Source organism: Xenopus laevis, chromosome 9_10L (genome assembly GCF_017654675.1).
Source record: "Xenopus laevis strain J_2021 chromosome 9_10L, Xenopus_laevis_v10.1, whole genome shotgun sequence".
Classification (NCBI taxonomy): Eukaryota; Metazoa; Chordata; class Amphibia; order Anura; family Pipidae; genus Xenopus; species Xenopus laevis.
Window position 1 is genome coordinate 106,396,018 of NC_054387.1, and position 24,896 is coordinate 106,420,913.

At 42.3% G+C, this 24,896-nt stretch overlaps 1 protein-coding gene across 1 annotated transcript in view; it reads left to right on the forward strand.

The window, feature by feature from the left end:
* Positions 1-3,911: 3,911 nt before the first annotated feature.
* ints1.L (integrator complex subunit 1 L homeolog) overlaps positions 3,912-24,896 on the forward strand; it is a 58,650-nt gene continuing 37,665 nt past the window's right edge. Inside the window, exons 1-12 of the mRNA XM_018236365.2 lie at positions 3,912-4,071; positions 4,265-4,349; positions 10,323-10,613; positions 13,169-13,365; positions 13,601-13,738; positions 14,052-14,211; positions 14,828-14,933; positions 15,282-15,468; positions 16,723-16,868; positions 23,975-24,116; positions 24,197-24,373; positions 24,565-24,673. Of these exons, the coding sequence (XP_018091854.1) occupies positions 4,292-4,349; positions 10,323-10,613; positions 13,169-13,365; positions 13,601-13,738; positions 14,052-14,211; positions 14,828-14,933; positions 15,282-15,468; positions 16,723-16,868; positions 23,975-24,116; positions 24,197-24,373; positions 24,565-24,673 (1,711 nt within the window). The 5' untranslated portion in view covers positions 3,912-4,071; positions 4,265-4,291. The remainder of the gene's footprint in view (positions 4,072-4,264; positions 4,350-10,322; positions 10,614-13,168; positions 13,366-13,600; positions 13,739-14,051; positions 14,212-14,827; positions 14,934-15,281; positions 15,469-16,722; positions 16,869-23,974; positions 24,117-24,196; positions 24,374-24,564; positions 24,674-24,896) is intronic.

Genomic DNA, 24,896 nt, shown 5'->3' on the forward strand with positions numbered 1-24,896 from the left:
GTGAGTGACAAACAACACTCTATTAATCCAGTCCTGGTCCTTCCCCCTGTCACCAGGCTCCTAGCCCAGCAGCTTGCCTCTCCCTCCCTAGTCAGCCCTATCTGTGTCACATTGTACCTATTCATGCCAAAGCAGAAGCTTTTCTCCCTGAAGTGCTTTTTTTGTCTCTATTATCGTCAGTTCTTTCTGATTCCCATCCCTCCCAACATTTTGGAAGTAAAAAGAGGGACAAGAAATTTTTTCGCACGTAGAACAGCAAATTTTTTGGACAAGGCCCCTTTCTGTGGCCACACCCCTTAATTACCATGTTCATTTTACAAAATTTGGCAGGTTATGAAAGTTTGAAAATATTTCTCCTTATCTAAACTGTTTTTTTTGTGTCTCAAAATTGTTACAAAGTATCTTATTTGCACATTTTACCTGTTCTGTGCTCTCTGCTAAAAGCCAATTAAGTGAGAAACTTTGTTTCTTTTTCTGGCTGTTCAGTGCAGAGAAAATAGGGACTTTCCAGTACAAATGAGGGACTGCAGGTTGAGCTGTCAAAAGAGGGACTGTCCCTCCGAAAAAGGGACAGTTGGGAGGTATGCCATCACTTTTATTTTCACAACTTCTGCAATGTGTAATATCTGCCTTTGTACATGGCCCTTATTAAAAGCAGTAGCACTGATTGTTTGCTGTGTAGTGACACCGTTTTTTTGGTACTCAGCCGATGGTGTCATTTTGCACCAGGAATGAGGATACGGAAAGGGGATCACTGGCAATGGGGTGATAGATTCACACCTCCCAACATTTGCAAAATAGAAAGAGGGACAAAAAGATTTGCTGTGAGGAGCACATTTCTGTGAGTTTTAGGGTCAGGTTTTACGTGTTATTACAGTTTTGCTAATAAAGGTGAACATACCTCCCAACTGTCTTCAGAGGGACAGTCCCTCTTTTGACAGCTCATTTGTACTGGAAAGTCCTGAGGTTCTCTGCACTGAACAGCCAGAAAAAGAAACAATGTTTCAACTTAATTGGCTTTTGGCAGAGAGCCCAGAACAGCCACAGCTGCAGATAAGATACTTTTGTAACAATTTTGAGATAAGCAAATAAGTAACTGGGGGAGAATAGTCGCCCAGCAAAACATTGCCTCGACTAATGCCTAGCCACGTCTGCCACCACCCTTAAACTGCAAGTCTAATTTCTCCCAGGTGACCTGCTTAACTTAAATAGTTTCAATTGTATCTTTGCTTATCTTAAATTGTTACAAATGTATCTAAACTGCAGCCACCGCATAGTCTGGGCTCTCTGCCAAAAGCCTATTGTTTAATTAAGTTTTAGAACTTTGTATCTTTTTCTGGTTGTTCAATTCAGGAGATTAAAGAGAAAGTCAGGACATTCAGTAACAATCTGGAACTGCGGGTCCTTTAGACCAATTCGGCAGTTTATCTGCCCATGTATGGGACATTCCGACGGGCCTCCCCGATCGATATTTGGCCAAAAATTGTCCAGATATCGATTGGGTAGGTTTGATTTTTTCCCTTGCAATCAAGGACCACATTGGCTAGTCGATGCAGTCCACGACCTATCGGCACCCATTGCCATCATTGTAATCCGATCGTTTGGCCCTAGGGCCGAACGATCAGATTAGACCTGTATCAATGTACCTTTGGTGGGCATATCGGGGAAAGATCTGGTCGTTTCACAATCTCGGCAAACGAGCAGATTTTATAGTGTATGGCTATCTTAAAATGACGGATTGTCATTCTGCTTCACATTAGTTACACCACAGCAGTGAGCTCCCATCAAAAAAACAGTTATAGACCCTCTTCACCTTGCACAGTCATCCACTTGTGCTCACATATACCTAAACTCATGCACATTCACTACTCTCTACTCCCCCCTCATGCTCTAGGCCCCCTGCAGTCATCAGGTCTGCTCCCACAGTGTTATCCCACTGATGAGGAGGTCCTCTAGCTGTCACATAACTACAACTCCCTTTATCCTTAGAACAATGCACTGTCGTAACTAGGTGACCCACTTGCTGTCACAGAACAATAGCTATCTTCAACCTTGGATGAAATTAGTTGTAGTTCTGTTTAGGGATGCACCGAATCCAGGATTCGGTTCGGGATTCGGCCAGGATTCGGCCTTTTTCAGCAGGATTCGGATTCGGCCGAATCCTTCTGCCCGGCCGAACCGAATCCTAATTTGCATATGCAAATTAGGGGTAGGGAGGGAAATCGCGGGACTTTTTGTCACAAAACAAGGAAATAAAATAATTTTCCCCTTCCCATCCCTAATTTGCATATGCAAATTAGGGTTCGGATTCGGTTCGGTATACGGCCAATCTTTCACAAAGGATTCGGGGGTTCGGCCGAATCCAAAATAGTGGATTCGGTGCATCCCTAGTTCTGCTACAGCTTGAGGGCCAACTGCTCAAACTGAGGAACATGCTCACTTTTCTCTACGTCACATAACTGCACCTTCTTTCCATACCCACAAGTGAACGGATCTGACAAAATGATGACAGGCAGGAGGGGTGCAGACCTGCCTGTGGTTGCAGGGTCTGCTATGTAGACACACACCAGTTGCAATGAAACACACTGTATGTCAGCGCCTTATGTAATATCTGCTAGTGATCAAATTTCCCTAATTGGACCCTGGGATGTGCATTTATTCATGTGATCATTAAAGGGAAAATATATCTTGATTTTAAAAGTTGGTTTAATGAACAGGGCTTGCGCTGATCCTCCGGATCCCCCTCCAGTAGTCGAGCTAGAAGCCCTCTGTATAATAAGCAGCTCTTTATCTAAAAACGATAACAGGCTGTCGCTGGGGACAGGGAGGGGTTTCTTTATACATTAGCTCCTCAGTGGGCTGCAGGTACGTTTGACGTATATTACATAAGGTACGTTAGCGATATTGTGTCATTGCCGCTAGTGGAGGTCGGCTTTTTAAAAAAAACGTGGCCTCAGTAAATACACGTGGTCAGGACACCCAGGCAGATTCAGGGAGATTAGTTGCCCGGCGACAATTTCTTCAGGGCAACTAATCTCCCCAAACTGCTTCCCCTGCTTTCTAAAATATAAATCACCGGCGGAATGGTACTTGGAGCGATTCGTTTTCCAAGGTTGCCCAAAATTGCCTCACGAGGAAACTTCGGGCGACTTTGGAAAATGAAGCGATCTGAGTGCTATCCCGTCGGCGATTTACATTTAAACTGGCAGGAAGGCAGTTCGGGGAGATTAGTCGTCCCAAATCTGCCTTTGTCCTTACCCTCAGGGTCGGGCCACGCTCAGATTCGGTGATATTAGTTGCCTGGCAACAAATCTCTTCTTCTGGGCGACTAATCTCCCCGAACAGCCTCCCATCGGCTAGAATGTAAATAGCCGGCGGGGTGGCACTCGGATCACTTCGTTTTCCGAAGTTTCTTCGTGAGGCAACTTAGGAAAACAAATCACTCCGAGTCCCGGCGATTTACATTCTAGGAGGCGGGAGGCAGTTTGTTGAGATTAGCAGCCGCGAAGAAGCTGAAATTTGGCGCCAGGAGACTAATCTCCCTGAATCTGAGCGTGTGCCCTAACCCTAAAAGCTTTTACGGCAGCAGGTATTCCGCAATTGTTTTTATTCACAAACCAGAGCTCTGAGCTGAGACATGGTGAAATATTGGTAGAAGGGACTATAGTTGGCACCAGCAAAAAAAACGATGAATTATTTAAATTTCGATAAAGTTGAGGCTGAAACCACTACTAAAACACACAATGTCTATTTTATCCACTAATAATAGTAAGTGCTGCAACTTAAAACAAAAATCCCCCACAGCCTGCCGTCCCCATCACAGATCATTGCACTACAACATTACAGTTGCCACTGTGTGAAACGCAATCAATAATCCCCCTTCCTTCCTTCCTTCCTTCCTTCATTGTCACTTCCCCCCTCATGCGGCTACGTGTTACGTCACTGCGCTTTTGGACGTGACGCCGTAGCTCGCGAGATGAGATTTGCGTTAGCTAGGGTTAGCTGAGCGGCAGGAGTTCTGGAGCTGGATATTTAATTAACGATGCGGGATCGCGGAGTTTAAGTTATTAGGTAGTGCTGGTGTTTGTAGTACATAACTGGGAGCTGCTTTAATGCTTTGGGAACCAGCAACATATTATCTATATAACCCTGCTGGGGATCTTCTTGCTTCCTACCTTACAGCCATTCATTTGCTTCCTATTACTGCTCCTCTATTAATAAGCAATGGAACAAATCCTAACCTGTCCCCTCCTCTCCCCTACAGACTGATATATATTATACCATAGCCGAGATGAATCGTCCCAAGGCGACTGCTGTGCGACGTCCCAGTGCTGCTGCCAAATCTTCAGGTACATGATTTCACTTTTTTTATTAAGCAGCTCCCCAGTTTACAATTTCACCAGCTGACTCCATGCTGGGGTCCAATGTACCCTAGCAACCAGGCAGTGATGTAAATGACAGACTGGAAGATGATATGGAGAGGGCCTGAATGGAACGATATGTCATAAAAAAAATAACAATAAAATTGTATCCTCGCAGAATAAAAAATGAAGACCAATATAGAAAAGTTGATAAGAATAGGGAATTCTATAACCTACTTAAAGGAGATTTTGTGTGTAAAAAAATAAGAATGTACCAGGGCTTTATCCTTATTTAGATATAGAAGAAATTGTGCTTAAATAAGTAGTGTTTCAGGCTGATTTATTGAATACTTCTGCAAAAACCCTAATAATCCCTCCCTTCTACTTCCTGCTCCCTGAATTCCCAGGCTGTGCAGGGGAGCTGGCGGCTCTCAGCTCATTGTACTATAGGATAGGAACCAATCAGCAGTTAGCAGGACCTGATAGGGAACTGAAGCCTGCCTGTGCTTGTGTGACTGCAGGGCTGTGATTGGCTGTTCCACTCCTACTGTGCTTCTGGCAGGGACTGTTAAGACATGCCCACCCCTCGTTTGAAACACAGACAGGGACCATAGAACATCTATAGGGAGCTCCAATAAAGGGGATATTTTTGAAGATAATATTCATTTTCTAGCACCATGTAAAAGCAACACCATATATTACTCACAATTGTCCAAAAAATTAGGTTTTTTTCATTTATCCTATATGTCTCCTTTTAGAAATTTTTTTTTTGAGTCACAAAGCTGATTACCTGCTTAATTTGGTCCCTGTGAGAGAGAGAGAGTGAGGTTAAAGGGATTCTGTCATCGGAAAACATGTTTTTTTCAAAACGCACCAGTTAATAGTGCTACTCCAACACACTTCTGCACTGAAATCCATTTCTCAAAAGAGCAAACAGATTTTTTTTAATTCAATTTTGAAATCTGACATGGGGCTAGACATTTTGTCAATTTCCCAGCTGCCCCTGGTCATGTGACTTGTGCCTGCACTTTAGGAGAGAAATGCTTTCTGGCAGGCTGCTGTTTTTCCTTCTCAATGTAACTGAATGTGTCTCAGTGGGACATGGGTTTTTACTATTGAGTGTTGTTCTTAGATCTACCAGGCAGTTGTTATCTTGTGTTAGGGAGCTGTTATCTGGTTATCTTCCCATTGTTCTTTTGTTTGGCTGCTGGGGGGGGGGGGGAAGGGGTGATATCACTCCAACTTGCAGTACAGCAGTAAAGAGTGATTGAAGTTTATCAGAGCACAAGTCACATGACTTGGGGCAGCTGGGAAACTGACATAATGTGCAGCCCCACGTCAGATTTCAAAATTGAATATAAAAAAATCTGTTTGCTATTTTGAGAAATTGATTTCAGTGCAGAATTTTGCTGGAGCAGCGCTATTAACTGATTCATTTTGAAAAAAAAAAATTTCCAATGACAGTATCCCTTTAAGACTCGGTGGTCTGTATAATGGATACTTTACAGAGAGGGAGTTGCATGCATGAGCTACATAGTGCTGACACAGTCCATATTCTTGTAGTTTGTGTATTGTTTCATAGTAATCTGCAAGAGGCAAGCTTGTACCAATACATTAAAGGGGTTTTCACCTTCCAACACTTTTTTTTTCTATGTGTAACTGTTTTTCTAATTTTGAAGTGTAAAGTTTAATTTTTCACCTTTCTATCAGCTCTGGGAGGGGGGGTCGTCAACCCTGTTAACTGTTAAAATTTATACATTTAGTTGATATATTTCTTAGCTTTGTCCCTGCTGAGCTGGATCCCTTAGTTTCATTACAGGCAGCTGCTAGAATTGATACAATAGTTGCTAATACTCCAGAGATGCTGCTGAGAAATGTAACAACTTATGTATGTAGCAAATTGTAACAGTTCAGAATCAGCACCTGGATCACTGAGCTGCCAGACTGAGACACCAGAGACGGGAACTTTAAACAAAACTAAAAAATGGAAAATTATTGGAAAAAGTATTTTTTTCTGGGGCACAATCTCAAAACAATTGAACTGAAAAAACTGTTTGGAAGACGAACAACCCCTTTTAGGGGCACATTTATCAAAATCCGAGTTCGTGGGGGGAAAAAACGTGGACAAAGGGAACAAAAATGCTGACAAAACTCGTGCAACTTTTTTTTCTGGAATGCTAGCCTATTTCAAAAAAAAAAGAAGAAAATATGACAAAATATTCCCACATGTTTTTTTCATGTTTTTCATGTTTTTTTCATCACACTGAGAATCTCTTTGTCTCATTAATTTCCAATGAGGCTAAAAATCTCAAATGTTTTAAAGTGATACTGACACTAAAAATGTTATATTCAAAATATGAAGCTACACGAAAAGTTACCTATAGGTCATGTTGATCCTTTTTTCGCTGATAGTTCTGCCTTGTAAGTAATTGTTACTTGGAGTTCCTAAACCTGACTCTATTGTCAACTTGACTGTCCCTTCTCAACTTGTCATTTAAGAGTTTCTAATGCTAACAGTCTGCTGCTGCACAAATATGGCAGCCCCCTCATAGTGAAAAAGGGGGTAAGAAAGCTAATGAAAACGCACCAGGCAGATAGTATAATGGCAAAATTATAAATGCCATTCAAAGATAATGTTATGATCGATATGAAATAAGTTTATTTTCTGGTGTTAGTATCTCTTTAATAAACTGGGAAAATAAATAAATAAAGTTGTCAGAGAACATTCCCATTGACGTCTATACAACCTTGTTTTTCCTGTCGCCTTTTCGTGGTTTTATTCTTTAATAAATGGCCCCTGTTCAAGGTTACAAAGAATATTTTTGATATATTTGTACTTTCGTGAAAAAACTAAAACTTGATTTTTGATAAATCGACACCTACGTAATTAGCAGAAAGTATATCACTGGTAGAAAAATTATGAGCAGCAAAATGTTTGAATCTTTATGTTGCAGCGCTGCTGTGTATAGCAATATAAAAAATCTTTTGGGAGTGGAGAATGAATGCCACCCTTACATTTAAAGGAGTTGTTCACATTCCAAACACCTTTTTCAGTTCAGTGGTTTTCAGATAATAAAACAAGTGGTGTTTCTGGTTACTTCATTGAAATTTTCAGCAAAAACCTTTGTCCCGTCCATCTGCTGCCTCCTTTCCCAGGCTGTACAGGGGAGCCGGCGGCACTCCGCACACTGCACTGTAGGATAGGAACCAATCAGCAGCTAGGCTGACCTGATAGGGAACTGAAGCCTGTCTGTGCTTGTGTGACTGCAGGGCTGTGACTGGCTTTCCCCTCCTACTGTGCTTATATCAGGGACCGTTAGGACACGCCTAGCCTTCATCTGAAACATGGACAGGGACCATAGCAGATCTATAGCGAGCTCCAATAAGGGGGCCTTTTTTAATTAAATTAAAAAAATATTAACTTTTAGCCCAGTGAAGCCAACACCATATAGTATTCAAATATTTCCTACAATATTAGGATGGGTATTCAGCCATGCTATGTCTCCTTTTAAGTTTAATTCTCCTGTCTCTGGTGTTTGTCTGGCAGCTCAGTAATCCAGGTGCAGTTGCTAAACAGTTACAATTTGCTATAGTAGTTGATATATTTTGTGGAATGTTGGCATCTATTGTATCAAGTATAATAGCTGCATTTCATAAAACTCAGGGATTCTGGTCAGCAGGGACAAAGATAAGAAATGTATCGACTAATGTAACATTTAGATACATAGTCAACCCCAACCAGAGCTGCTTTAGAAAGATGCAAGAAGGTGAAAAATTAAATGATTAAACTTCATTATTAGTAAAAAAAAAACCTGATGACAAATAGAAACTAGAAAGTAATTGAAAAAAGTCTTTATTTCTGGTGATCTGAAAACAACGGAATTGAAAAACATATTGAAGGCGAACATCCCTTTTAAACAGGCAGAAAATGTTTTTTTTTTTTCTGAAGGGATTGTGCTGTATCTCCATCATAAGGGAAAATATTCTTTTTAATCCACGGTTCAGAATTCATTGTTTCACTTTACTATATAAACGATACCAATGCAGTTTATTATAAAACATAAAATTCTTCTGTATTTGTGTTTATATGCTCCCTGCTATAGGCTGTGTGGTACTGCTTATGAAACAATCTTGTAGCCATTAATAGCAGCATTCTTTAGCTGGTTATAGTAGGGATGTACTGAATCCAGGATTAGGTTCGGGATTCGGCCAGGATTCGGCCTTTTTGAACAGGATTTGGATTCGGCGAATCCTTGCCGGCCGAACCGAATCCTAATTTGCATATGCAAATTAGGGGGAAATCTTGTGACTTTTTGGCACAAAACAAAGTACAATTTGTCCCCTTCCCTCCCCTAATTTGCATATGCAAATTAGGGTTCGGATTCAGTTCGGTAATCGGCCGAATCTTTCACGAAGGATTCGGGGGTTCCGTTGAATCCAAAATAGTGGATTCGGTGCATCCCTAGTTTATAGAAACAAATCTCCTCTTGGCACATGGTACGTTTTAACTGCCGTGCTTTACTTAGAGAAAACTACAGTTGTATATTTACAATTTCAGGTGAGGATCACTAGGAAACACTTGACTAGGCAATTCCTGTCTGATAGAGCCACCATGTGCCTTAAAGGGGTTATTCACCTTTAAATTAACTTTTAGTGTGATGTAGACAGTGCTATTCTGAGACAATTTGCACTTAGTTTTCATTTTTTATTATTTGCGGTTTTTGAGTTATTTAGCTTTTTATTCAGCAGCTCTCCAGTTGGCAGTTTCAGCAATCTGGTTGCTAGGCTCCAAATTACCCTAGCAACCTTGCATTGATTTGAAAAAGAGACTGCAATTTGAATAGGAGATGGTCCGAATAGAAAGATGATTAATAAAAAGTACCAATAACAACAGAGCAAAGCATTTGTATTTAGATGGGGTCAGTGACCCCCATTTGAAAGCTGGTAAGATTCAGAAGAAGACGGCAAATTAGTCAAAAATGATAAAAAATAAACATGAAATAAAAATGAAAAGTTACATAGAATTAGCATGCTAAAAGTTAACTTGAAGGTGAACCAACCCTTTACGGTGACCACATCGTTAGTTTCGATACACACGTGTAGAGCTGAGTCATCAGATCTGTCAATGAGCTGACGATATCCAAGTCTTCTGCCAATATCGACCGCTTGTCTCCCACCATATACTCGCCGAATATCGCACAAAAATCTGTTTCCTACAATATAATCTATGCATCTATGGCAGGGATCCCCAACCTTTTTTGCCCGTGGGGAGCAACAGAAGCATGAAAAATGTTCCTGGGTGGTGCCAACTAAGGGATGTGATTGGCTATTGGTAGCCCCTATGTTGACTGTCAGCCTACAGTCAACATAGGGGCTCTGTTTGGCAGTACATCTGGTTTTTATACAACCAAATCTTACGTCCAAGCCAGGAATTGAAAAATAAGCACCTGCTTTGAGGCCACTGAGAGCAACATCCAAGGGGTTGGGGAGCAACATGTTACTCATGAGCTACTGGTTGGAGATCACTGGTCTATGGCCATCTTGTGCCTTAAAATGTCTGTCCATAGTAAAGGGCAAGTTGAACTGTGCACCATGACCATTATGGAATCTCTCTATCATGCAAACTATGTTGTTCCTGTTGCAACTTCATATGCATGGTCCTATTCAATTCGTTCTGATTGCTCACTTCTCTTATGAAGATCGCTTTTACACGATTTGCTTAATAAACCACAAACCTGCACTTGAAAAAGTGGTACAGGGAGTTGGACTATGTTAGGTGATGGGAAAGGCTGTAGCCAAACAGCAAGAGAAAAATAGGGAAGTTAAATCTTTTCTAAAAACAAGACTGGGTAGGATTCTATTTCTTGTGTAAATAATCACTGTAATGAAATAAACTTTTTGTTTTACACGCAAGAGTAATTGAAAAATGAAACTATGTATTTCTCTCTCTGAATGTTGCAGGGCATCCTCCTCCAGGGGACTTTATTGCCTTGGGATCCAAGGGCCAAAGCAGTGATTCAAAAGCATCATCCAACCTCCTGAAGCCAGCTGCTCCTGTATTGAGTTCCGAACGGAAGCGCGAGGCCTCTGCTACGTTAGCCAGCACATCTGCACTGACTGGCCTTACTAAGCGCCCCAAGCTCTCATCCACTCCCCCACTGAGTGCATTGGGAAGGCTGGCAGAAGCTGCAGTGGCAGAGAAAAGAGCCATTTCTCCATCAATAAAGGAGCCATCTGTTGTTCCGATCGAAGGTGCCAGTTAAAATGTTTGCAGTACAATTTGTTCTTTGTTTATTTGGGACTAGAATTCGCACTGCAGCCCTATAAGCAGCAACTTACATTCCAAATTCCTATTTATTTTTCTGATTCATATTTCCGTGCTCTGGGAAACTTTCCAGCATTTCTAGTAATAGATGTCTGTTTTGACAAAATGTGTCACAGTTGGGCTACAAATGTATTTCTTTAACCTGAAATTCTTCAGTCATTACTGTGATAACAGTGCTTGGATATTATTACATGTATTTTTTTTTTTTCTTGGGTATAAAGACATACATTGCAAAGTGTATGTTGTGAAAGGTTTTGATGACAATGACTAGACCACTGTGGTTGGTTATCCTTTTGCTGTTGTTAAAGGAGAACTAAAGGTATAATCACTAAGGGGTGCCAATATATTAGGCATCCCCCATTGATTATAATTGCTTACTTGATACCCTGGGCATGTACCCCCTTTTGCTAAAAACTGCAATGGCCCATGGTACTTCTATAGGAGCTTATCATTGCTATTTTCTTCTTCTTCCATCTTCTATTTGTTTTGTTTTAGGCAGGCACACACACAGTAGAGTTAAAGCTGAACTTAAACTGCAAAAGCCTTCCATTTTCACGCTACTGTACGTGTGCCTGCTCCTGTCCAAAGAAAAGAAGACCGAAGCGGAACAATATTGCAGCAAATGAACTTCTATAGAAATACCCCAGGCCGGTCCTGTTTTCTTCTGAACAGAGCACTGGCCTAGGGCAGGGATCCCCAACCTTTAGAGCCTGTGAGCAACATTCAGAAGTAAAAGGAGTTGGGGAGCAACACTAGCATGAAAAATGTTCTTGGGGTGCCAAATAAGGGCTGTGATTGGCCATTTAATAGCCTGTATGTGGATTGTCATCCTACATTGAAGCTCTGTTTGGAAGTGCACCTGGTTTTTATGCAACCAAAACTTGCCTCCAAGCCTGGAATTCAAAAATAAGCACCTGCTCTGAGGCCACTGGGAGCAACATCCAAGGGGTTGGTGAGCAACATGTTGCTCACGAGCTCCTGGTTGGGGATCACTGGCCTAGGGTATAAGGAAAGCGATTATGATGACTGGGGGTGCTTGTCAGTTTGCCACCCCCAGTGATTATACATTTAATCCTCTTTTAAGAGATTAATTATTAGGGATAAACTTGTATTTAAAAGAGTTGGAGGGTTGTAGATACCTATTTGCCTACATATGGTCAAAAAGCATTTTCTTATTATACACCCTAGCATTTTTACTGTTGATTGGGCCAGTGCTATCAATACAATGCTATATAAGGATCCAAGAGAATATGATGAGGTGCATAATACCTGAGTGGGGTCACACTGCTGTGACTGTGGGTGTCTTGGTTACATCTAGTTCATCTATTTGAGGGTCTGCAATCCTCAACATCTCATGCTGTCCCTCAAAGAAGACAGATTTTGGCACTGTCATGACACTTTGCCAAAAGAGCCATGGTCACAGCCACCTATTTTATATTACAATGCTGCCTGAAGCATTATCAGTAAATGGTGATTTGGAGAAGTGCAGAATGCCTTAAGAGTTATATTTGTATCCAATGCCATTGTTCTCCTTTATTACATGTATATGGAGAAGCTAATCTGTGTGTGTTTACAGTAAGCTTAAAGGGCACCTGTTACCCTAAAATATTTTCCTGCACTCCGATTGGGGGTAGCAGTAGTTTCTTAAAAATTAATTGCCCCTGGCCAGCACTAGGAGACCTGCACCAGAAGGGAGCTCCTGGTTTGAGCAGCCATGTTGGGGCACACGCATGCACATAATAAGCAAATGCCGCAGCTTGCTCATTATGCACATGCAGCACTCTGCACAACATGGCCGCTCACACTGGGAGCTCCCTTCCGATGCAAGTGCCCTAGCACTGGAGTGTGGACTCTATTAGCCTGCACCTTTGGTGGGGGAATATGCTTTAGGGCAACAGGTGCCCTTTAAGGTTAATGGCAGATGGGGAGATTTTTCCCCCATGATTAATTTGCACTACTGCATAGATTTCCTGAAATTGAAATCACATGTGACAACTTACACGTGGCTTCTTTTTTCCAAAGTCGCCTGAAGTTACCTCGCAAGGAAACTTCAGGTGACTTTGCGATGCAGAGGTTTTACCACCTGTGATTTCAATTACTGCCGGCGGAAAAACATTTTCAGAAGATTTGTCACCAGTGGTAGTGTAAATGTGGCCGACAAATCTCCCCATTGGCCATGGTCTGAATTTTAACAGATACTCAATGGATATTAATGGATGGACAATACATTTTATACACATGTGCTGGTAGGGAAGGAGGGGGTTCCTGTGGCAGAATTAGCCTTGACCCTGGCCTTCAGGTGGCATATAGAAAATACAGCCCTGATGGTAGGGATGTTTAACTTCTCGACTGGAGCTCTGTTTATAATATTAATTTCAGTATTTTTAGTCATTATTTTACTTGCTATAGTTCTAGTCATTCTTTTATCTGCTACAGTTCTTCTTTAAAGAATCGACTCACTCATATTCAACTCTTTTCTCAGTCCCTCCTGCATCATTGTTGGATGATATTGAAGCTTCTGAATCCGATGGAAATGATGATCGCGTTGAAGGCGTCCTTTGCGGAGCAGTGAAACAGCTTAAAATGAACCGGGCCAAACCGGACTCAACGCTGTTCTTAAGTCTAATGTATCTGGCAAAAATGAAACCCAATATATTTGCCACAGAGGGTGTAATAGAGGTGAATTGTGATATCTTACTTTGTGTTTTTTTTTATTTATTTTTTTTATATAGATTAGTAATATATGTTAATGGAAAAAGGATAATTTATAGGTATTAGTCCACCTATAGCTGCTGTCACTGGATGTAAAATATACAAAGGATTTTCTGAATTTGCACAAGATTTGGTAAAGGTTAGTTTGAATGTTATGTCATTCAAGTCTTTCATTACAGTATGTATACATGTTGTGTTTCAGGCCTTATGCAGCTTGCTTCGAAGAGATGCCACTATAAACTTCAAAGCTAAAGGAAACAGCCTGGTGTCTGTCTTAGCCTGTAACCTGCTCATGGCAGCTTATGAGGAAGATGAGAACTGGCCAGAGATCTTTGTGAAGGTAGTGATCGCTGTTTAGTACAAAATGGTGAATAATGAAGACTTCTTGTTTGTTTCCCTATCCTATGAGTTAGATTGAGTAGCAGGTCCTAGCACTTTAAAATGTGGGTTATGGGTGCCCCCGATTAGACCCAGGCAAGTTTCTGTTTTTCTATTCTAAAGCCTGGATCATTGTTATATAGATGCTGAACCTTTTGGCTGGTGCAGTAAGTTTATAAAATACCACATTTTTAGCCATATTCATTTTTAGGGTTTCGTTTTCCAATAAAACATTCTATAATTTTCATTGACTTGGGGTTTTTTCCCCATTCCAGGTGTATATTGAAGATTCCCTAGGAGAGAGGATTTGGGTTGACAGCCCGCACTGTAAGACATTTGTTGACAATATTCAGACTGCATTTTGCACAAAAATGCCCCCAAAAAGCATGGTATTGCATAGCGAGACTGGGCGTACAGCTGGAGACCTCAGTGCTGGTAAGATCCATTTGCCATTTTGAGTGAAAGTATCACCATTAATATTCTGGTGTATTGATTGGTTCATGGAACTAAACTGAAAATTTAAGTACAACGTACTGGTCTAATAATCCTTCTGCCGAATCATAATTTGCATATGTAAATTAGGGGTGGGGAGGAAAATCATGTGACTTTTTGTCACAAAACAAGGAAGTAAAAAATGTTTTCCCCTTCCCACTCCGGTTCGGATTCGGTTCGATATTCAGCCAAATCTTTCGCAAAGGGTTCGGGGGTTCGGCCAAATCCAAAAAAGTGGATTCGGTGCATCCCTAATAATGAAAGTCCTTTGCAAACCAAACATGGGACCCAGATACATTTTTTATTAAAACATCCATACTTTTTATTAAGGTGTTTAAATATCTGAGCTGTCCATGATATTTTGCCTGCCTGTGCATAGAGGCGAGGCAGTTAATTCCTTTTACTTTCAATTCAGAACTTCCTAGATGTCACTGCTGTCCTCATATTCCCCCTTAAGGGAAGCCAGCAAAACAGCAGTAAAGCATAAATATATGGTAGTGTTGTACACAAAAAATATCTTGAATATCAAAATGTGTGTCCTGTGTGATTATATATTTAGGCAATAGTCCTCATCCATCTATGCCAGATGAAGAAGACAGCCAGTCTGAACTGCTGATTGCTGAAGAAAAGTTAAGCCCTGAAGATGAGGGGCAGGTCATGCCAAGGTATTTTTATGTTTTCAACTGAATTTGGGACATATCTGGCAGATACCAAGAGCTACTAAAAATATTTTTTTAATAGGCTTTTATAAAAGCCTTTTTATAAAAATTTTTATAAAATTTTATAAAATTTTGAGGTTGAGAAAAAAAACGCATAGGACTTTTTTTTGCAATCCTGTTTTTTTCTGGCAACTTTTCAAGTTTTTTTTTTCTTTGATAGATCTTGACTGTTTAAGGTTTTGAGTATTTTCATGTTTGCATTTTTTCCCCATCTTTTTTTCTTCTTAGATTGAGAAAAAAAAACCCAAACTCAATACTGTTTACATATGTGTATTTATATGTTGTCACCTCTAGGTATGATGATTTGGCAGAGAGCGTGGAAGAGTATGTCTTAGATATGCTTAAAGACCAGCTCAACCGTCGGCAGCCGATGGACAACGTCTCTAGAAATCTCCTACGTTTACTTACTGCTACGTGTGGGTATAAGGAGGTGCGGCTGATGGCTGTACAACGATTGGAAATGTGGCTGCAGAACCCGAAGGTAAAATGCTGGTCAAACCAAATCCAAAGCATGGTTGCTATGTTGTATTCTAGGCCAGACTCCAACTTGCATTCTACAAATCTCTTTCATTTATGGCTCTTGTTGCTTAAAGGAACAGTAACACCAAAATATTTAAGTGTTTTAAAGTAATGAAAATATCATGTACTCTTGCCCTGCACTGGTAAAACTGATCTGTTTGCTTCAGAAACACTACTTTAGTTCATATAAACTAAGCTGCTGTGGAGCAATGGCGGAAATTGAAAAAACGGCTATATGGCACAGGTTAACTAATGGATAACAGATAACACCATTAGAGAGACAGAGCTTATTTGTTATCTGCTGTGTAACTTGAGCTTTTTCTCCTTTGAATGGCTGCCCCCATTGCTACACAGCAGCTTATTTATATAAACAATAATAGTGTTTCTTAAGCAAACACAGCAGTTTTAGCAGTGCAGGGCAACTCTCCATTATATTTTCATTACTTTTAAAACACTTTTATTTTTTGATGTTACTATTCCTTTAAGTATTCCCCACCCTGAAGACACACCTTTGTAAAACCACTTTTGGCTGCTATTACTCCTGCATGACTGCATGTCTTTTGGGGTGATCTCATAACAGCTTTGTACTTTGTTTAGGGAATGTCGAAAAAGTACAGGGTGTTGAATACTTATGCAAAGCATTGTATTTGTTCTTGTACCCTGGGAGCAGAACTGATGCCTGATAAAGGACTGAGCTATAAAAGTTGTACCTAATGCATAGTTCTTATTGTTTAAGCCCAGTACCCCTATAGATCCCACAGATCTCCCCATGTTTTATTATTTTGATGATTGATCAGAGGTACTGCTTTTATTTTTGGCTAGTGGGTCCAATGATGAAATTACTTCTTAAATTTCAAAATAATCTGATCACCTGGGCTTCATAAAGTAACTAAACACCAGTGCAGCAGGACTGTTTTTTTTTTAATTACTATTTTTTCTTTAAAAAAAAAGTAACATCATATAAATGTCAGTTTGTTCCTCTTCTACCCCTCAATTATTGAGGAGTAATGTTTTTTATTTGTCTCTTGCATTCCTATGTTTTTCAGGCTAAAACTTCATGGAAGTTGTATTGCAAGTTGTTCGGGGAAAAGAGCATTATGCTTAGTAGCCTCTTTTCTCATTTCAGCTAGAAGCTTCCTAAACTAAAGCATGTTTATTTCACTCTTGTTTTGAGAGCATGCTCTGATTTTATTTGCTTCTTTTGTGACCTTGCCAGCTGACTCGCCCAGCCCAAGAATTACTGATGTCTGTCTGCATGAATTGCAACACCCATGGTCCTGAGGACATGGAAGTTATATCTAATCTCATTAAAATCAGGCTTAAACCGAAGGTTCTTCTCAATCATTACATGCTATCTGTGCGGTAAGCCATTACACAACTTTCAGTAATAAAATTGCTATTATGAATACAACAGATCATAAAAAGGTGTCATATCCTAATAAATATTTTTTTCTGCACCAACATCTGGAAATGTTTCTTTTCAGATTTTTATAAGACAAAAAGTGTAGCCGTATTTGCTCTTTTATTTATGCATGAACAGTCCCCAAACTGGGCCTTGGAGGGAGTAGTGGGGAGCTCAGCCTCAAGGCTAAAATGTCAATTTGGTCTTCTAGATATACCTGAAAGCACAGCATGTAGATCAGTTAGGGTGAGAATTGGGGTGCAACATATTAGATGTCCTGATACACTTTCCTCTATCTGTTACCTTGTGAAATGAGCAGGGTCCTGCATCTCCAAGAGAGCCTTGAACTGAAAAATTCTGTAAAATCATGCACTAGAGGATTACATGCTATCATCCATATGTAATAAAAATACAAAGTTTGCCCAGGTGCAGCAACCTGTAGGAACCAGTAAGATATTTGCTTTTAAATAGGTGATGAATAAATGCTAACCATTGATTGGTTGCTACAGGTGATTAGACCGTTAGCTAAATCTCTCTCTCTCTCTCTCTCTCTCTCTCTCTCTCTCTCTCTCTCTCTCTCTCTCTCTCTCTCTCTCTCTCTCTCTCTCTCTCTCTCTCTCTCTCTCTCTCTCTCTCTCAATGGAATGCACAACCATTAGTATGCAGAAACCTGGGTGCTATTCTGAGAAGTATGTAGACAAAATGCAGGGATTGACAGCACTCCAAGGAAATACATCAAGTGGAGATTTTATTGGTGATCCAACGTTTCGGCTCCGCACAGAAGCCTTCGTCAGGGAAAGAAAAAATTATTGACTTGATGTATTTCCTTGGAGTGCTGTCAATCCCTGCATTTCTCTAAGTCATCTTGGGGGACACAGGGACAGTGGGTATAGCTGGTACCTCCAGGAGGGCAGGACACAACAGTAGGAAAAACTTAGCCCCTCCTCTACTGGCTATACCCCCAGCAGGCGGAGCTTAGATCAGTTTTTGTTGTGTCCTCAGGAGGATAGGACGTAAGAATTTTTTTCTCTGTTTATTATTTTCATTTTTGTCAGTTGCTTGACACCAGGGAATGCCCAGGCCCTCTACACTGAGCAGAGGTTACCCATTGGCATTCTACAACGTGGGACCTGACTCCGGGGTCCTTATTGTACAGACCACCCAGTCTCATTCTAGTCTCCCCTCTTTTAGGTGGAAACTGACTGGCCGGAGGACAGAGGAGAGGAACAGGACTTTGTAAGTATATGGTGCAGTCTTTCTCTCCTCTAAATTCCCCCTATCTACATATTAGTAGGGAGGTCTGGCTCACTGAGGACAGGTACTGTCTCAGCTGACTGGTAACAGGCTGCTAATCCCCTCACTATTCCTACAGGTTTAATGGGAAGCCTCCCCTGGGCTGGTGTGATTGCACTGAGGTGCACTAGAGGGGCAGCACTGCGCTGTTCTCAGTAAAAAGGGGAACCAGAAGCCTGTCAGTTGCCTTTGTTACTCCAATGGCACGGGTCAGCAGCAGGGATAGGCTCCTTCCCGGTGCGCTGCTAGTTTTTGGAGGCGCGCGCACAAAATGAACTTCCAGCGTGGCGCATTTTCACTAGCCTCTCGCGAGATCAAGCGCTCAGTCGGTCGCGGCCGCCATTTTGTTTTCGCCGCACCGGAGTTTTCATTGCGCACACTATAGCGCAACAGCAGACCGCCTGTGGAAGGCAGTTGGCAGGCTCCTAGCATTCCGGAGCCTTTCTTCACTCTGTGCGACACAGGGATAAGTGCGGGAGACGCTGCAGCTCACTGCAAGTCCCTAGGGAAAGCCTCCTCTGCTGGTCCCTACCACAGCAAGCGGTTCAGCTAAGAATTTTCCTTCTTATATATACTATTCATACATTGTTATTCTCTTACTATTAACATGTCTGAGGGAACTGGTGACAGGCCTTTTTCTAGGGGGGCACCTTCTCAGGTCAGATATTTAGCCTGTGCCACCTGCCGCAAACGTTTGCCTTCTGGGCATAAAGAGCCTTTATGTAATAAATGTAAGCCACCTGTGGCTGGTCCTGAATCTCCAGCACCTGCTCTTCCCCAGGTAGACCAGGGTGTTCAAGGGGAGCCTGCGTCTCCACCTACAAGTTCTCCTCCTCCAGGGCCCTCGCATAAATTGCCTCCCACTCCAGAGTGGGCATCACAGCTAGCTTCTGGGATACCTTTGTTGGCACAGTCTCTAGACAAGCTGCTTTCCCGCCTTGATAAGCCAAAGGGGAAAGTTTCAAAACGTAGAGCTCCTTCCCCATCCGATGAAGAGAGCGATTCTCCTCCTAGAGGTTTTTCGCCATTCCTACCTGATTCTGGTGATGAATTTGGACAATCAGAAGGCGAACTCTTATCTGACTCAGAAAGGGAGGATGAGGATTCACACAGGAATTCCTCCGAGTCTGTAGATGCTCTGATTACCTCTGTGCTTGAGACACTCCACTTTCAGGACTCAGGGGCATCATCTGACACCACTAAGAGCCTGTTTAAACGTCATAGTAAGAACTCACCAGTTTTTCCTGCCCATGCTCAACTTGATCAGATCATACAACAGGAATGGGACACTCCAGAGAGACGTTTTCAGACAAATCGAAAGTTTCAACGACTCTATCCATTTCCTAAGGAGCTTATTGAAAAGTGGTCAATGCCACCTTCAGTGGATCCCCCGGTATCCAGGCTCTCCAAAAACACCGCTCTTCCTGTTCCGGATGCTTCATCTTTCAGAGATTCGATGGATAAAAAACTGGAGAGTCTTCTTCGCTCCGTGTTCTCTGCCTCAGGCACTTCGATACGACCTGTCCTTGCCATGGCATGGGTCAGCAGAGCAGTCCAATCCTGGTCAGACTCCCTACTGACTGCCATTGAGGCTGGGACACCTCGCCATGAGCTTTCTCAATATGCTTCCCAAATTAAAGAAGCGAATGATTACCTATGTGAGGCTTCACTGGATGCATTACAGGTCATCAGCAGATCATCGGCACTTTCCGTAGCAGCCCGTAGATCACTTTGGATGAAACTCTGGTCAGCAGACCTTTCCTCAAAGAAGTCTCTAACCTCCATTCCCTTTAAAGGCAAGCTTCTGTTCGGTCCTGACCTGGACAAGATTATCAGCCAAGCAACAGGGGGCAAAAGCACCCTACTACCACAACCTAAGGCTCGTCCCTCTTTCCGCAGAGGAAAGATTTTTCGTGGCTCCCAGGCCAAGCACTCGAGATCTTCTCCACCTCGACAGTCATTTACAAACCGAGGACGCTTTAGTAGTAAACAGAGATCCTCCTGGCAAAACAAGAAACATATCCCTAAATCGGGGGACAAGACTGCTTCAGCATGACTACACCTGCACTTCGGCAGTCACAGGCCCGATAGGGGGCAGGCTAAGCAAATTTTCCAAAGTATGGACCGCACTCATTCAAGACTCCTGGATACACGAGGTAGTAACCCAGGGCTACCATCTAGAATTTGCCTCAAGCCCCCCCAATCGTTTCTTCATGTCCAGACTGCCACAAAACTCAGACAAAAAGACAGCCTTCCTGGGCGCAATATCAACACTTTCAAAGGCACAGGTGATCATTCCCGTACCAGCCACAGAACTCTTCAAGGGCTATTACTCAAACCTATTTGTAGTGCCCAAGAAGGACGGATCAGTAAGACCCATTTTGGATCTCAAGGAATTAAACAAATTTCTTCGTTATCGAAGATTCAAGATGGAGTCTCTCAGATCTGTAATTGCGGCCATGTCCCCGGGGCAATTTCTGATTTCTCTAGACATAAAGGATGCCTACCTTCATGTTCCCATTTTCCCTCCGCATCAGAGATATTTGCGATTTGCCTTCCAAAATTGCCACTATCAATTCACAAGCCTTCCCTTCGGGTTAATGTCCGCCCCGAGGGTCTTCACAAAGATCATGGCAGCAGCAACTGCAGTGATTCGCAATACCGGAGTATCCATCACTCCCTATCTGGACGACCTGCTAATCAAAGCACCCTCCCTTTCGGAAGCTCAGAGATCTCTCCAGATATCCATGGACAAACTCCAGGAACTAGGCTGGGTCCTAAATCTAGAGAAGTCTTCCTTAACACCCAGCAAATCCATGGTCTTCCTGGGCATGAAATTCAATACACAAACACAGAGGGTTTACCTACCTCAAGAGAAGATCAGTCATCTCCAAGCCTTAGTGAAGTCGCTTCTTCAGAGGCCCCACCACTCAGTCAAGTTCTGTATGAGGGTGTTAGGGGTCATGGTATCCACCATAGAGGCAGTACCATTCGCACAATTCCATCTACGGGAGCTCCAGTGGAATATTCTGAGGTTTTGGAAGAGAAAATCCCTTGTTCAAGAGATTCGACTGTCCGGCAGGACAAGAGCATCTCTTCTATGGTGGTTGGACAGCACTCATTTATCCCTGGGCAAACCCATGGGAGAGCCGTCATGGCGCATACTCACGACGGACGCGAGCCTCTTCGGATGGGGGGCAGTTCTAGAGGGACTCTCTGCACAGGGTCAATGGAACTCACTGGAAGCGAGATTACAGATAAACCTGCTCGAGATTCGTGCAATACGTCTAGCCCTAATCCATTGGCAACAAATCCTTCGGGGTCAGGCCATAAAGATACAGTCCGACAACGCCACCGCAGTCGCCTATATCAACCACCAGGGGGGCACAAGAAGCAGAGGTGCACTAGACGAGGTCAATCTAATATTCAAATGGGCCGAATCTCACCAGACCAATCTGTCAGCCGTTTACATCCCAGGCCTGCTAAATTGGGAAGCGGATTATCTAAGCAGACAATCGCTAGACCCAGGAGAGTGGTCATTGAAGGACAAGATCTTCCAGGAGATAACACAGATGTGGGGCACTCCAGAAGTGGATCTAATGGCGACCAGGCACAACCGAAGGGTACCAACGTTCATGGCTCGTTACAGAGATCCACTGGCGATATCAGCAGACGCTTTAACAGCAAAATGGCAATTTCAGCTGGCCTATGCATTTCCACCACTACCTCTAGTACCCAGGACTCTCAGGAAGCTTCAGCGAGAGCAGACCACTCTCATCCTCATAGCTCCAAAATGGCCGAGACGCTCCTGGTACACAGATCTTCTCAACATGTCCGTAGCAGAGCCTTGGACCTTACCTCAAATCCCCGATCTTCTAACTCAAGGACCAATTTGCCACCCAAATCCAACAAATCTAAGTTTGACGGCATGGCTCTTGAAATCGAAATCCTGACCCAAAAAGGGTTTTCCAAGTCAGTGGCTAATACCATGTGCGCAGCTAGAAAGCCTGTCTCGGCAAAAACCTACCATAGAGTCTGGTCTACCTACCACCAATGGTGTGTTTGTCATAAGAAACAGTTCAAACGATTCTCTATTCCAAACATACTTGAGTTCCTGCAAGACGGACTTTCCATGGGTCTATCACTCGGTGCTCTAAAGTCTCAAGTATCTGCCTTATCCGTTCTATTTCAGAAACGAATTGCTCTCCTACCTGATGTCAAGACCTTTATGCAGGGAGTATTACATTTGGCTCCTCCAGTTAGAGCACCAGCTCCACTATGGGATCTCACTCTAGTTCTTCGAGCTCTCCAAGACCCTCCTTTTGAGCCATTAGGATCTGTACCGCTTCTCTGGCTTACATGGAAAATTACTTTTCTTCTGGCCATTGCCACTGCAAGACGTGTTTCTGAGCTCAGCGCACTATCATGCAAACCACCTTTCCTTGTTTTTCACCACGATAGGGCGGTTCTACGCACCATTCCATCTTTTTTGCCTAAAGTTGTATCTGAATTTCATTTAAACCAAGAGATTACTATACCGACCTTTTGCCCATCACCTTCCAATCCTAAGGAGAGGGCTCTACATACCCTGGATCCTGTCAGAGCCTTAAAGTTTTACCTGCACAGAGTACAGGACTTTCGCAAAGTAGACTCCCTACTTGTCATTCCTTCAGGCCCTCACCAAGGAGGAGCGGCCACAAAATCATCCATTTCACGCTGGATCAAGCAAGCGATTCAACGAGCCTACGTGGCACGTGGAAGAACGCCACCATCTAGACTCACAGCCCACTCTACTAGGGGAATGAGTACGTCCTGGGCGTTCAGGAACCAGGCATCAGCAGAACAGCTGTGCAAGGCAGCTACGTGGACCTCTGTCCACTCCTTTTCAAAGTTCTACCATTTCGATACCTTTGCGGCTTCTGACACTCGCTTTGGCAGAAGGGTGCTTCAAGCCGCCGTGGCTACTTCCACATAGGCCTCACTCTCCCTCCCGGAGATCTAAGGGGACAGCTTTGGTATGTCCCCACTGTCCCTGTGTCCCCCAAGATGACTTAGAGAAAAGGAGATTTTGTGTACTCACCGTTAAATCTTTTTCTCTTGGTCACTTGGGGGACACAGGGCTTCCCTCCCTTGACTGAGGCCCTCATTTTTCCGTTAGACATGTTTAATGTTAAGTTTTACGGTTAATTAAATTTTTCCTGTTGACTTTGGAACAAACTGATCTAAGCTCCGCCTGCTGGGGGTATAGCCAGTAGAGGAGGGGCTAAGTTTTTCCTACTGTTGTGTCCTGCCCTCCTGGAGGTACCAGCTATACCCACTGTCCCTGTGTCCCCCAAGTGACCAAGAGAAAAAGATTTAACGGTGAGTACACAAAATCTCCTTTTTGTCTATCTATCTATCTATCTATCTATCTATCTATCTATCTATCTATATATATATATATATATATATATATATATATATATATAAACTTTCTGATTTGTTAAGCTTAGCTGTGCTAACTCATAGCAGTAGTGTTAAGGGGGCTTGCTACTGAATTGTGCATGAAAGTATTCCAAGGTAGACATGCTAGGCTCTAATATGTAACTCATACATATACCTAATAGATAAACTATGTGTAAGCGCCGTGGTGTTTAGGGTCAGTGACCCTGACAACATGATATCTGTTTACTTTTTGATAACAGTGCAAAAAGAAAAATAAACGTAAAGAAAAAACCTTTTACTTTCTCTGTTTCATTAAATAAAGGGTAACATAATGTTGTGTCATTTTTAGGGAGCTTTTAAATGCTCACAGAGATAACCTGGGCACCTTGGTGAAGTTTGTGATATTTAACGAGTTATCCAATGCCAGGAACCCCAACAACATGCAAGTTCTTTACACAGTGTTGCAGCACAGTTCTGAACTGGCACCAAAGGTATCTTGTTATTATAGCCCCTTCATTTAAATGTATGAGGAGAGCTTTGTAAATAACTGTAGCATTTGTGTGTTTCTCAGTTCCTAGCCATGGTTTTCCAAGACCTCCTCACAAATAAAGATGACTATCTCCGAGCATCTCGAGCCCTGCTCCGCGAAATCATCAAACAAACAAAACATGAGATAAACTTCCAGGCATTTTGTCTAGGGCTAATGCAGGAGAGGAAGGAAGCACAGTACACAGATATGGAATTTAAGGTATACAGAAAAAAAGGGGAAATAACTGCTTTTCATAATCGTTATTCTGTTCTTACTCTGTAATAGAGGATATTCTGCCTTTTCATATATTGATTTCCTTGAAAGTCACCACCTTATTCAATTCCTCTCCCTGACCTCACATCATGGTAAAGTTAAACGCTAATCGGCTATGGCTTCATATTACTTTTTAGGAGCGTTTTGTTATCCACATCACAGATCTGCTGGCTGTATCCATGATGCTGGGGATAACGGCACAGGTGAAGGAGGCAGGCATTGCATGGGACAAAGGAGAAAAGAAGAGTAAGCAATAAAGTATATTGTATGAATGCTACTTGTTGTTCATTTTCTTGTGAAAAATCACAATATACTGGTTCTAGGATATTCTTGCTGTATGCATTGTCAGAGATGCCCTTTTTTTAAATTTGAATTTAGGCTACCTCAGTTGAGACGCCATAACATGGAATGCTTGAAATTACTAGTAAACTGGTGGTCTTTGAGTACACAAATAATTGTATGCAATTAT